Source organism: Electrophorus electricus, chromosome 7 (assembly GCF_041902795.1).
Source record: "Electrophorus electricus isolate QZ-2024a chromosome 7, ASM4190279v1, whole genome shotgun sequence".
In the NCBI taxonomy this organism is placed as follows: domain Eukaryota; kingdom Metazoa; phylum Chordata; class Actinopteri; order Gymnotiformes; family Gymnotidae; genus Electrophorus; species Electrophorus electricus.
The window spans coordinates 8,602,884-8,617,465 of record NC_137503.1 but is presented as its reverse complement, the minus strand read 5'-3'; the positions used below and the strand labels follow the sequence as shown (position 1 = coordinate 8,617,465).

Below are 14,582 nucleotides of genomic sequence, written 5' to 3'. Positions count from 1 at the left end.
AACTAGCTCATGGCCTTGTCCTGGTGGTATAACAAAATATCCTTCCTTCGTTAAATCACTGTGACCTCTATACAAACTATGAGGAAGACAAATAATGATTGTGTGCACCATATATCGACAGGGGACCTGGATTCCATTTACCTTTGTCCCTGACACATGCAAAATTGTACATACACACACATCTTTATTGTAATGAGATTTATATAAATCAGGGTGTTTATGATCTTGTGTGAGCACCCTTAGTGTTCTGTCTTGCTAAAATGGCTGCCCTCTCTGACATATTGGAAATGACAATGTTGATAAACCATCCAATTTGGTCATCTAAGTCATCTAACCTATATACATATTGTCCATATAAAATAGTCTGAACATCGCCTGTATGTGCAATTTTGGTGCTAATATTGTTAGTTTATGAAAGTCTGGGAGGATTTTGTGTACATAAATGTTCACCTTTTTTGATCCCTACTGTTTTTTCTCAGACTATAACAGTAGGATTTTCTCCCTGTTTTCTGGGTGCCTGTTTATATGCCCAGGGCTCTGAGAATCATCCTGTGATACCCACACTTGAGGTGCAGCTCTATAATAAATCAGCATGATTCAGATTTACTTAGAGATGGATACAATCTTAATTGCTCTTAAAGGCACTCAACCATTATCTGGGAAATGAGACAAGTAAGGAAGGAGTCTATGTCTCTGTGTATTTAAGTATCTGTGAGTATGCTGACTCACCCCAGTTTGTAGTCATCAGGGAGGGTGATGCCTTTAGCAAAGCCACTTTGTGCTTTGGAGATGTGCTTTAGGAGACTGGCTTTACTGATTCCATATCCATTCAGCACACAACCCCCATACACCAACTTGATCCCCATTACATCTAAAATGCATACACACGGGCATGTGTGACAAAGAAATGAGCACACATCCCAGCTTGCGCGTGCATGTGTGCATGCACGCATAGACACACAGTTAGTAAGAACAAAGAGGGGAAAAAACACCCTAGGCTGGACACTCCACCCTTTACAGCTAGCAGGAAATGTGCAACATGTACATCATCTGTACATGTGTGTTCAGGGTTTTTAACAGCAAAAAGTGCACTATTGTTGTTTGAATGTATATATGGGCTGCTTTATTTGTATCTACAGTATGTGTGTTAGAGTGAGTAAACATGTACCAGCACAGACTCTGGTCCAAAATTATGTCTCAACACCGGCAGTTTTTGCTGTGTGTGTGTCATGTAACTGTGTCAATAGCATACTTCACAAGATGAAAGATCTTTGGAGCACTAAAACAATTTAAGATCCATAATTTATAAGCTATTAGTCAACATCTGCTTTTGCCATATACTTTTAATACCTGTAATAAAGTTCTGTTTCTGGAGATATCTGTTTTACTGAAGAAAATCAAATGTTATTTTTTGTGAGCATTAGAACTAGGAAAAATAAGGTACTATAAAATTTGTATTTATTTCTGCATCCCATAATACTATCAAATGTGACATTCTAGCAAATGCTAAATTACTACTGGTTTTAATATTTCTAGCGGTTCTGACTACAAAAAAAAAGGTTATCCCTGTCATTTGACTTTAAAGGAGCGATGTCATTTTTCCAGTGATTCCTCACGTTATGAAACAGCCATTATACCGACACCTAGTGGCCAGGATCTTTCAGAAATTCTGTACTAAATCTATTTTAAACACGACTGCCTCCATGTTGGGGTCCCGCTCTATGGAGCATAAACTGGTTCAATTGATAACTGCAAAGCAAATTTATTCATTATCTCATGTGATGGGCACTTTATAGAAAAATGTAAAAATAATAAATAATCACTTTAAAGAGTTTGCAACTGTTGGTGTTGACATTTATTTATTGCCCCTTTAATGGCATGTTAGATGTGAAAATAATTATTCCAAATTCATAAAACCTACATACAGAATAATGCAGTTTTTCATAAAATTAATATTTTCTCTCTACTCAAAACTATTTGATTACTATTAAGTCAAAATTCCAAATGAAACAGCTTATTAAGCACAATTAACAATTACAGAATGCACTTTATCAGCTAAGATAATAAATGACTTAAATGTTCATATCCTTATAGACTGAAGCATTACCATAAATGTGTTGATCTAATCATAACATCACTTCATTATTCATTTCCTTTCATATAAACATTCTGTATTTAGACTGTGCACGTGTGTGTGTGTCTTATACCATGTCTGTCTGTCTTATTATAAGATGATGCTCTCATTATGATGAGATCATTATATGATGCTCTCATTCAGGAAACTGAAGTTGATGCTCATAACCATATGATTAGAGATGGTTATTGATGTGTTCATTCATCTAAAAGCGCGCACACACACACACACACACACACACACACACACACACACACACACACTTTATTAAACACCTACCTTGTAGGCATAACTTGTAGTTGTAAAGTTAGAACTATGACCAAATTATTATTATTTTTTAAAATATCATATAATGCTTTATCAACAGTCAGTTTCTAACATTTGGACTTTTGTTCTCTGGATAATTTTAAATAGCAGACAATATATCCTCTGATTGGTTAAGATAAGCTCAGAGTTGAACAGTTTTTGCCATAGATTCTGTTAAATTCTTGTCTGGATGTAGTTGTGTGTTATGCTTATTTTACACTTCTTCTAGATATCAACACTGATTCCTGATTCAGCAGCTTTACTCTCATACCACAAATTCTAGACCTTAATATTTTATAAGCCATTAAGACACCAGAAATTAGTTCTGTATGTAGTTATTAATATCAAGGTTTTCAGAACTTTGAAATCAATAACTAACAAAAAACTTACCTCAAGTAAATTGATGTTCAGACACAAAGATGGACTCAGAACTGTGTCACTTTCAATTAAGTAGTAGTGTATTATAAAATATATTATTTAAAGATGGTATTTATGCAAAGAGCAATTTTTTTTGGAATGGGCTTAATATTGTTCTGAGTATGGTCTCTGCTGTTTACATCCACTTGAGCAAAAAACTAGGGTAAATGCCTGGATACCTTTATTTATATATATATATATATATATATATATCTTTTATAATGACATATTTTATAATGACATCTGAATACTGTTAGTACTGGAAATCTATATTAAAAAGAGTTGCAGTATGTGATGCTTGAAAAACAATTACTATGCAAATTTTAGAACACTTTATATACTAAATCTGATGGAAAAACACCAGTTTCTACCTCAAATATGAAAGATTCACAAAAGAAATGTAGATGTTGTATGAAAGAGATATCCTCTACTCTTAACTGTTTTCCATAACATATTTTAAATAGTACCCATCTAATATTTTCCCTCTTTTGGACCTAGCTGCAACATTTCAGTTTTTCAAAAATGTTTGATTGAAATGACTTTTAAAAGAAAAAAATGTACTCACCAAAAAGAGGACATAGCTGAGGGAATGTCAAGTCCCTAAAAATACAAGCAAACACAACCAGTGTAGACAGACTCAGTCAAAACAGAATATGAAAACTGAAAAGAGAAAAAACATTGCCCCACAAATCAAGACTCGCAAAGAAAATAGGAACATTATCCCAAATATATGGATCACATACCTCACAGTAGTCAAAACATTTATTCTTATAGTCTTCAGAAGCAACAAATACTTTCTCTGACCAATCATACTTTCAAACTCAGACTCTTCTTTGAGGACAGTAAAGGCAATATAAGGCTGTGGACCTCTTTTAATGCAAGTTGAGTATTAATCTCTCCAGATTTAAGTGAATCCAGGTTGATGTCAATTAGTAGGTAAATTATATGGCATGCGGTCATGTGGTATAGCTTCATTGTGCATCAACGTACAGCCGAACAGCTCATGTTTAGCCTTTAAACACTTATTCTGGTGAATACAACATTGAGCACATTGACAGTTAAGATCTAGTTTTAAACTTTTAGGAGACTGAACCCATTAAATAAAACCAAGAAACACAAAGTTTCTAAAAAATAATAACTTTACAAAATCTACTTTGATACATTTAATCAATACATAAGTACATTCAAATAAACAATATTAAGCAAAATAAATAATTCAATGCTGCATATTAAAATAATAGCCAAACTTCTCCCAGGACCTTAAAGCATATCAAATACTGCCATGAATTCATCTTCCTCCATCTGTAGAACCTCAAGCAGGTCTTCCAGGCTAAATGTCAGGAAATCATTGTAGCTATAGTTGTACTTTTGGAGACTGCATGTCAGAGCTTGCTTTCCCTTCCTCTTACTGCACTGGTCCCAGTGTTTTTCTTGGTCATATAGTCTCTGCTTCTCCTGATCAGATAACACTTCATAGGCTGAAGAAAAGAGACAGACATATCACATAAATGTTAAATGATGTGGCATGCAAATGGTAATGAGTGCTTGAAAATGTATATCTGTGGACTGGATGTATAAACATGTGCGAGTGTACACACCTTGAGCAAAGTGTATGAAGAGCTGTTGTGCATTCGGGCTGTGGTTCTTCTCGGGGTGGAGCTTGAGGGCAAGCTGGAGGAAAGCTCTCTGTATCTCTTTCTCTGACGCGGAGCGAGGAATTCCTAACACTGAGTAATAATCGCCTATACACTCACCATACACGGAGAGCAGCAGAATATGCATGACACATGCATATTCTGCCAGTGCCAAAGAAATGAACACATCCAAAGGCGCACACACACAATCAATCAATTTACCTGATAGCCAATTAAACAGTCAAGCGGTGGTTAACTTTTATGGCATCATTTTTATGAACAAAAGCATAACTGGTTATATTAAACAACTTTGTGACATTGTTCAGTGCACTTTCAGATCACATTACGTACTCAAGATATCAAACCACGTTGTGGCTTTTGGCGACAAACTGCAAAACAAGGCCAAAAGGGTTTGGCGTAAGATATCTTAATATTGTTACGTTCCACTTTTTCTGTTCTTTAATTTATAAGGGTAGCCACAGTTGCAAAAATACAAAGAAAGCGTGCATCCAGATTAGGTGCTGTACCAAAATATACATGTGTTTCCAGAAATTAAATAACTATGCTACGAAGACTAGAAAATTGGTTTTTATCTCTCCATTTCATCATCGAAGGCGACGGTTTACCTTTATAAACGAGGCAAACAACCATACGTAGATCAAGGCCGACCTCCAGCCGCTAGATGGCCTACTAACTTTCTCAAAATTATTTCCTAGTAGTTGCGTCCAACTCCAGTCCAGCTCGTTGGGTTGCGACGAGTGTAAACAGACGGCAATGGCTGCCGAAGGGGGTGGAGGCAATAACAACAACAACGACGAAATGGGGAACCACTTGCAACTCTTACCAGGTGTGTCTGCTAAACACCTTGCCACTTCTTAACTGTAGCCATGTACTAGCAATGTGCAAAACATATCTACTCAAGTACTGTGCTCAATCACGTAATTTGTTTTTGCATTAAACGGACATTGTTAAGGCCACAGTGCTATGCTAGGTTGCCACCAGGCATTCGGAAATTACATTTAACTAGAACCAAAAAAAAAAAAACCCTCATAAGTAACTGCGTGTGTCTGACAGTTCAAGCAGTCAGTTTCAGTTTCAGAAACGTGCTCTTCTGTTAGCTAACCTAGCTAAAGGATTAAAGTGCAAAACCTGAAATCAGACGCTGACAGTGCAGAAATGTGAAAATGAAATTTATTACATTTGTCCAAACATAATAATCTTTATCTCAGTGTAATTCAAAATTACCATGTAACATTCGGAAAGATGCATGTCAGAACTGTAATATTTTGTTACCTAGTTTTATTAAGGACTGACGAGAATACGGATATTGCTGCAATGTTTTATAGCTAGTTCAGTGAGCAACCTTAGAATTTGAGAAGTGATTACGATGAAGCTATTTTTGCTTACTGGTTAATAAATCGGTGTTAATAGGGGAAACCATGAGGCATGTGATCTCCGGTGAAGTCGGTTATAATTATAACTAAAACTTTCTTTAGAAAATGAGGAGGAGGAGGAGGAGGAAGATGAAATGGAAACAGAGGATTGTGATGGTGAGGATGCAGAAAAGCCGAGCATCATCAACTTTGATCCCAGCCTGCCGACTTCGCATGCTGTGAGTGACATTTCAGTGACATTTTAGCTAGCTACATGGAGAAAGTATATTTCATTTCCATTTCCAACTGACCAACTAAATCAAATTCTACATACAGCCTTTTGTATCATCACTAATTTAGCGTTAATCTAGGAAAATTCTGGTTATAAGAATATAAAAATGTGTGCATTGTGTGTTTTAGTATTTGGGCTCAGATATGGAGGAGTTCCATGGCCGCACTCTTCACGATGAGGAAAGTGTTCAAAATCTGCCCGTTCTCCCTCATGCTGCTCTCATACTGATCCCAGGCCAGACGCTACCTCTGCAGCTTTTCCGACCACAGGAGGTCAGCATGTTCCGCAACCTGGTCAGCCATGACCGCACATTTGCTGTGCTTGCACACAGGTAACCATAATGCTTGCACATTTTTGATAGGTTTTGATTTAAAAAATAGCCCAGTTTTCCAAAGTAATATAAATATGATTTAGAAGATACTGTGTGTTTATGAAATTATATAGTATTCAAATATTATTCCATTATAATATGTTAAAATTGTTTTGATTCAGGGATATTGCTGTTTAGGATAGCTTTGATCTTTTAATACCTTTTAAAAGTAAGGTTGGTGCAGCTCTGTTGGTAAAACACTTGGACATATAAAGGCAACTTCTGAAATCAGACTTTCCCTGCAGCCCTGATACCAGTGATGGGGAGCTAAAGGCAGAGTTTGGGACAACTGCTGAGATCTACGCCTTTCGTGAGGAGCAGGAGTATGGAATTGAGACAGTGAAAATCAAAGCTGTTGGGCGTCAGCGTTTCAGAGTGCATGACATTCGCACACAAGCAGATGGGTGAGATCTTAACATGGCACAAAAATGCTAATATGCAATCTTAACAAAGCATAGTACAATGCAATACATCTGAAGAAAAAAAAATCTCTCTCTCTCTCTCTCTCTATATATATATATATATATATATATATATATATATATATATATATATATATATATAAAATGTCATTTATTTATTTGCTTAAATTTCTTTTAAGGATTCGTCAGGCAAGGGTGCAAATTTTGCCTGAGAGGATTCTGTTAGATCCTCTAAGTGCACTGCAAGTTGTGCCCCACTTACACACACACAGTCCACCCATGAAACCCACACAACCACAAAGCCAAGTACAGTGCTGCAAGACTTACAGACAGGTAACATTTCACTGTTTATGCCCCAAATATTGCTACACTATTGCTGCATTAAGCAAGCACAACACACATGCTTTCTCTCTCTGTTTTCCTCCCTTCCCCAGAGGAAGTTGTATCCTGCTTGTATGACCCCATGGCCTCCCTGGGTATATGCCCTGTATGATTCAGTGAGTGTACACATTCCTCACATTCCCTCCAATACATACACAATGACAAATATACACATACATATAAAGGAAATATACAAACATGTATGATTCATATATCTTTTATGAACATCTGTCTCACCACTGCAGGCATTTCATGGAGGTTTCTGTTTATTTCAATTGTTCAAATGTTATAGGAGACTCTAATGACCAGAGTAAAGAGACAGCTTCATGAGTGGGATGAGAATCTCAAGGATGAATCTCTGCCTACAAATGCTATAGGTATAACTGCATAACATTCCATGCAAAATCCTCACAGATGAATAGCACATGCCATGCTCTTCATATGCTGAAATCTGTTGTGCAAAAAGTGTCTTTTGAACAAAAGCACATTTATTCCTGAGCTATTGAAGTAAGGCAATCTCCTTTATTAAAGAGGAAAGAATCAAACAAGAGCATGCTTCCCTATTGATGACAAAAGTTTGCATCACCAAACAAAAAACAACAACAACTGATTGCTTAACTGCTGTTCATTACTGATAATAAATAGTGACACCCTGACTTGTAGAGTCATCATATTATAAAACACTGCAGTATTTAAATATCTGTGAAATCTTTGTTGTATGGCTAAAGTACTGCATGTGTGCGCGCATATCTTTCTCCAAAGATTTCTCCTATAGGGTAGCTGCCTGCTTACCAATAGATGATGCTCTCAGACTGCAGCTGCTGAGGATTGGTAGTGCTATTCAGAGACTACGCTGTGAACTGGACATAATGGACAGGGTGAGTGGGTGGGGTGCATGTAGGAAGGAGAGGGAGGGAGTGTGCACATGAGTGCTTTGGGTGGTTGTGAATTTTTTTCAATGGCATGGGAGATATTAATGAAAAAAAAGTGTGTAGTATGACACTGCTGTGTGTTGCCTGCAATTACAGTGCACCTCTCTGTGCTGCAAACAGTGCCAGAACACAGAGATCACAACCAAGAACGAGATCTTCAGGTGAGACTTGCATTACCCTCATCAAAAGCAAAGAATTTTAAAAATGATATAATGAAATAGGCACTTTGATGCATTATATATTTAAAATGTATTCTATATATAAAATGTATTACACATTTTTGAGATTTTTCTTACCTTACTGTTGTGACTTACACTTACCACTAACCAACTCAGTTAATTCAACTACATTGCTTGTACAACACACTACATTGTTTGTTTCTCTGTAGTCTGTCTCTGTATGGACCAATGGCAGCTTATGTGAATCCTCATGGGTATGTTCATGAGACACTGACTGTATACAAGGCTAGCAACCTCAATTTGATTGGAAGACCCTCTACACTGCATAGTTGGTTCCCTGGGTGAGCATTTATGTGTTTGTGCAAGAATGTGAGTATGTCTGTGTGCTTGTGTGTGTGCTTGCATGTGAATTATTGAGATTTTTGAGATAATGGCAGTGTGTTGTTAATGAATGCTTGCTGTAGCTCTGAAATAATATAGTACTACATGTATCTTTTGGAATCATTAAGTATTTGTAATTTGAAAGGGCATAAATAAAAGGTGCAGAAAGACAATCATCTTAAATATTGGGAAAATAAGCAAATTATGAAAATATATTTATCACACATATTTTAGATTAAAGCCATATGCCTGATTAATTATATATTTTGGCTGTTTTCTACATGTAGATCCAGTTGAAAGTGCTGAAATGTGTGTGTTTAGGTATGCGTGGACTATTGCTCAGTGTCGGACCTGTGGCTCTCACATGGGTTGGAAGTTCTCAGCAGTAAAGAAAGATCTGAGTCCTCCACGCTTCTGGGGTCTGACTCGTTCTGCCCTTTTACCCACAATCCCTCAAGGCGAGGAGGGAGTGGAGGGATCACGCTTGCTCTGCCTGTGACCTCAGCATGGCTCATGACATATCAATCCACAGTGCATAAGAACACAGACATCCACTGCTTCAGTTGTCCTCCACCACCCCCTGAAACATCACACTCCAGTCTGAAGAGAGAGCAAGAGACAGTACCAAGACATAAGAGACAGGAAATGAAAAATGGTGAAGGAGGAGTAAAGGGTCAGAGAGGGACAAAAACAAACTTTGTAATTTTCCTTACAGTATCAAAACAAATGGGCAACATTAGGCATCTTATCAGTTTAAATATATTTTACAATCTGACATGTTTTGCTCAGTTTTTGCTGTAGTAACTGCTGCGCTCAATTAAGCAGACTTAAGTGTATATAGTGACATACACTTTGATGTCCATAGCAACCCCCTCCCACTTTGCAAAGTAAAAGTTCTCATTCTTATGGATGAGTATCATCAAAAGGGCATCAGATGGTTTTTTGGTATCATGTTCATGAATGGGTGTTCTGTAAAGGGGATGGGCTTTGGCCATTATTGGCCAAAGAAAGATGATTTTATTAAAGTTAATATAGAGAAAGGGGACATTCTATACACATAGGTGTGCCATGTGTGGTACTGGATGCCACAGTAACTGCTTATGGTGATGCTATTGGGGCATAACTGTTTATTGTATTTTTGTATTTTAAAAAAATATTCTACTTTTCCCCTTTCCCGCATCTCATTTCGGACAATGAGAATGTGAATGAATGTATGTGTTATACACTAAAAGTTTTTGTTAAGAGATGTGTTAGTAGAAAGGTTTATGTATAGCTCAACTTGGGGAAGCCAGACCTCACATTTCTGCAAAATGGAATATAAATAAACACTCCTAACAAAGCCAAACATCCTGTGAATATTTCAGGAGCTTCACATAATGAAATTAGATAAACCAAATGCAATCTACGGGCCACTGACAATGATATATATGTCAAATATTTGAATGATTAAAGCTTTTAAGTTCACCTACATAATAAAATAATTTTGGAATGTATATTTGTATTAGGAATACCTACAGTTGGAGATATATTGAGTGCATTACCATGCTGTTTGGAAACTGGTAAAAAGAGACACCAAATTAAACTGATAGTTTGTGTATCTACAACTCACAACACACTTTATTAGAAATATAGATGTATTAGATATCCAATGTAGGCATACGCTTGGAGACTATAGGCTGTTGCCATTCAGGTTTTAATTACCTATACTCCAGTTCTTCCTCTAGTCACTTTCTGATGACAAGATATATTTGGGTGGTAGACTGCTCTCAACGCAGTAGTGACACTGAGCTATGTTTAAAAAACAAAACTAAAAAACAAGGAAGAAACACTGCTGTGCCTGATACAATATCAATGTGACTGCTGTATTTAAAAATGGTCTCCCTCCCAAATAACACCCAGTAATCATAATGTCAGAGATAGGGGTAGAAGGTGACATTAATTCTGAATTGCAACAGATGGGTCTAGCTGTACACTTATAAACTAGATGTACCCAATAAACGGTTGTTGATGAGAATATGAGGTAAGCCTGTGGATCCATCAAAAAAACATTAGCTAGAAACCTCTAAGGACATAGTTCCACTGATTACATATATCACCTATATTGACATCACTCATGCAATTCTGTGAAGGAATATGAACGGTATAAAGACCTCTTCATAACAAGCTTCCACTAGTGATATGAACAACTCGTGACGTGCTTCTTCGTGATCTGATCGTGTAATCAAAACAAACTTCAGTCACGTAGGACAGCTAACGCTAGCTGGATTACTTTGTTTTAGTTAGCTACTTTTATGAACAAGTTTCATTGTTATTTTGGATATTACCGCAGTTTTATTGCTTGCCTAGAGAACGAAACTACTCTTTTAGTTGAATTCGGTAGAGTGCATTCTTCGTTAGCTCTAGTTGTCGGCATTGTGTTGTATTCCTTTGTAAGATAGATGGCTTGCTAGTCGTCTTAGCTGGATTGCTGTATCATCGGTTTGTTGACCATGCCTCAGCCCCAGGAGGCTGAGAGGCAGCAGCCGTTACGGCTTGTCCGATCATTACCTAGTCAGATCGAAGCTCCTGTGGTCTTCTGTAACCGCAGTCCTCGCATTGTTAAGCTATTTTGGATCAACTTTCACGGAGAACCACAGTCTTACGGAGCGCTACAGCCATTGACAGGAAAGAGAATAAATACTTTCGTGGGTAAGTAGCGATAGTGTATCTAGCTTGCTAACGCTGGCTAGCTAACCTACCTCACTGCATTAGCCTTAGCTGTGATTCGATTCAGCTTGACGGTGAGCATAGGTAATGTTAGCAAGCTAGCTGAGTGACAACGTATTGGCCCACAAAATCGCACGTTGCCACCTCGATATACAGCGGTTTGAGGAAAAGAATACTTAAAATTAAGAGCAGCTGCCCAATATCCGTGACATGATATTATTAGAAGTACGGGGTTGTAATGACGTCTTTTACCTATTCAGGTAATTTCGACGGGTTCAGACTTTTTTGCAACTGTATGATTAGAATGGATAATAATTCCCTTTTCTACTGCTAGGTATCCTCATGCACTGTGTACAAATCAGTCATAAGCTCCCAATTCGTACTACACACTAATACTTTAAGGTGTGTGCTACATACTGATCTTAATAGTACGGGTTAGGCGAGTTAGTACACAAAATATTAACGATACTTTTCACTATGCTACTTGAAAACGACATAACGTTCCGGTAGAAATGTTACTTTATTTAATAACCTTATGTGTAGATTTGTTTTCTTTTTAGACAGTTGTTCTGTGAATTAAACCGCAGCCATCACAAGTTTACCACGCTAAACGGTGATATTTCACGTGGTATACACTGACATTAAAATGCGTAACGGAATACGCTCCCTCTGTGGGACTGAGTAGCAAAATATTTATAACACAGCTGCGTTTAAGGAAAACAGCGAAACCGGTTGAGCTCGATAGCTATCCGTCCAAATGACCAATAGAATTAATGGTCCACGGACATCGGCAAGTGGCCAGGAATCGGGTTTCCTGACATACCTGATTTCGATGCCGGGGCATAGGCCTTTTTTTCAAAAATGTCTACCCGCTAGTAGTGCCAACCTTTCCGTTTTGCATTGTATGATGGGACAATAGTGTCCCTTCAAACCACACTCAAAAACCGACCAGTTCTAAGCATGCATCTTGGATTTTTGATTATACTGAAATTTGTCCATTTTTACTACATTATATACTGAAAAACTGCTTGGTATTAGTAAATGGGGATGCCGCCATATAGTATGTTATTTAGGCATAAAAGGGACATAATTATGAAGGTACTTGAGCATACACAGCTTTTCAAGGCTGACCAGTATTAAAGGTGATGTTAAAATCTTTGTTTACTTTATTTCTGATAGGGCACCCATGGATGTTTCGTGATGCTGAGACTGATGATCCAATGTTGGTGAATAGTAAGGAAATGTACTTGCCCAGTGCCTTGGAACGTGGTCAGTTGTCGATGGCTAACATAACACTACCAGGTAAACTACCTAGTTAAATTAGTGTGTCCATGTGAATCTATGGCTTTGGCTTTTGTTTATTTAACTGGGCTCTTGATTTGTTGTCTAATTGCTAAATTGTATTATTGTATGTTTTTTATGTGATGTGGCTGTTCTCTTCCATATTTCCGTGTGTGTGTGTTAGTGTTTTCTTTGAGGGAGCGTTGTCTACAGGTAGTGAGGCAGCTGGTGCGTAGTGAAGATTTCCCTCGTTTAGAAATTGCTCGGTGTCTTCAAGAAGAGCTTGCTCAGAGACCTGACATTCATGCTGATCTTTGGAGAATCAGCCAGAGAGTGGGGCAAAGACTTCTGCAGAACAGAGAAGCACAAAACACTTGAAATTCTGTTTGTTAGTGATAAAGTGGCTGTTTTAGGGGTATTCAACAGAAATGTAGCCCCAGAAGAAGACGGAACAGGTCACAACAGCAATGAGAAGACTGGTAGCTGATAGTGGAATGGTATGTGAAATGACTAACCAATGGACTAGTAGATGAGGTGAAACTTGGTGTATTGAATAAACAATTGTGAACACACACACATACAGACACAAACCCAGACCCAATCCCAAACAAACAGGCACCACTCCCTACAATCAGTAACTATATACATACATATAGATAGATATAGATGTGTGTACAAATTTACAAATGCACCACATTGCTATACTAGCAAGCCAATTTCACACACAAATACATTGCTGTACTATTCAGTCAATTTATGCACAATAATTTGAAACTGACATTTAAAGATCGGGGGGGAATTCACCAGCAGAAATTTGTTTGCTTGAATTGAGGAAACTATATTCACAAACTAAGAAATGCAAATTTGTAATATGTTAGTGTTACCTTAGAAACATTTACCTGTTAATTCCAAAGTGTTGTAAAGTGAAAAATGACATTTAGCTTGTAATTTTGATGACTATACCTTTCAATTTCTACCAAGACAGTTAGCCTGTGCCCTTAGCCAATTTTACCATGGATTTGAACTTTTTTTTAATGCTTTTTAAATGTAAAAAACAACTATGGAGCAGATTCCTCTACTTAATAACACAAAGTAAAATCTATATTGATTTCAATTTAAAAGGCAAAGGTTACTTTGTAAGAAAAACATTCCTAAACTTATGTGAAATGCACCCATAAGAAAACCAACATACATCAGAAGAAATGTATGTGTAATACTTTTGTGCATGTATGTTTCACACATTAAAATAAGACCAGTTACACTCGTGTGCCCGAAGGACCTTCTTAACCTTCAGAGCGGGGCTAGCAGCTATATTTTGAGGCAGTGGCGTAGGTTTCATATCAGCGGGGGATGGGGAGGTGGTGGTAATTCACTAAATCGGTGTGAGTTAAGTTTCTTTTTTATCTTTTTTTCTATTACGCATTTGAAAATTGCAGGACTGACATAGGTTAATGCATTACAAATGTCTGAAGCATTACGATGACGGGAGGGAAGCTGACTTTAATTTTTCTTAATGTCTTTATTTGGTCTATTGTCGTTGATTAAAACTAAAACGGTAGAATTTGAAAAAAATAAAATACAATTCACCATAAACAATTGGTATATATTAATTATTTCAAATATTTATTTCAAATAAATAATAGGTCAGCTGGCCAATTGAAGCTGTCAAAATCCCAGAGCAAATCATTGAGATTTGCGTCGTTCTTTGGGGTATGAACGACTTCACTGCTCACACGTGGCCTCTGGCCTAAGTACTGTAGCGGTTGACCCGACT

At 37.3% G+C, this 14,582-nt stretch overlaps 2 protein-coding genes across 2 annotated transcripts; both read left to right on the top strand.

Moving 5' to 3' along the window:
• The first annotated feature begins 5,202 nt into the window (after window positions 1-5,202).
• Window positions 5,203-10,166, top strand: crbn (cereblon). Its single transcript, XM_027007905.3, has 11 exons — window positions 5,203-5,338; window positions 5,988-6,103; window positions 6,285-6,487; window positions 6,772-6,930; window positions 7,128-7,281; window positions 7,383-7,445; window positions 7,622-7,706; window positions 8,092-8,207; window positions 8,358-8,422; window positions 8,650-8,781; window positions 9,143-10,166. The coding sequence occupies exons 1-11, from the start codon at window positions 5,266-5,268 to the stop codon at window positions 9,318-9,320; spliced, it is 1,344 nt and encodes a 447-aa protein (XP_026863706.1). The 5' UTR covers window positions 5,203-5,265; the 3' UTR covers window positions 9,321-10,166.
• An 846-nt stretch (window positions 10,167-11,012) lies between these two features.
• vhl (von Hippel-Lindau tumor suppressor) lies at window positions 11,013-14,560 on the top strand. Its single transcript, XM_027007805.3, has 3 exons — window positions 11,013-11,509; window positions 12,707-12,829; window positions 12,993-14,560. The coding sequence occupies exons 1-3, from the start codon at window positions 11,311-11,313 to the stop codon at window positions 13,184-13,186; spliced, it is 516 nt and encodes a 171-aa protein (XP_026863606.2). The 5' UTR covers window positions 11,013-11,310; the 3' UTR covers window positions 13,187-14,560.
• Window positions 14,561-14,582: the final 22 nt, after the last annotated feature.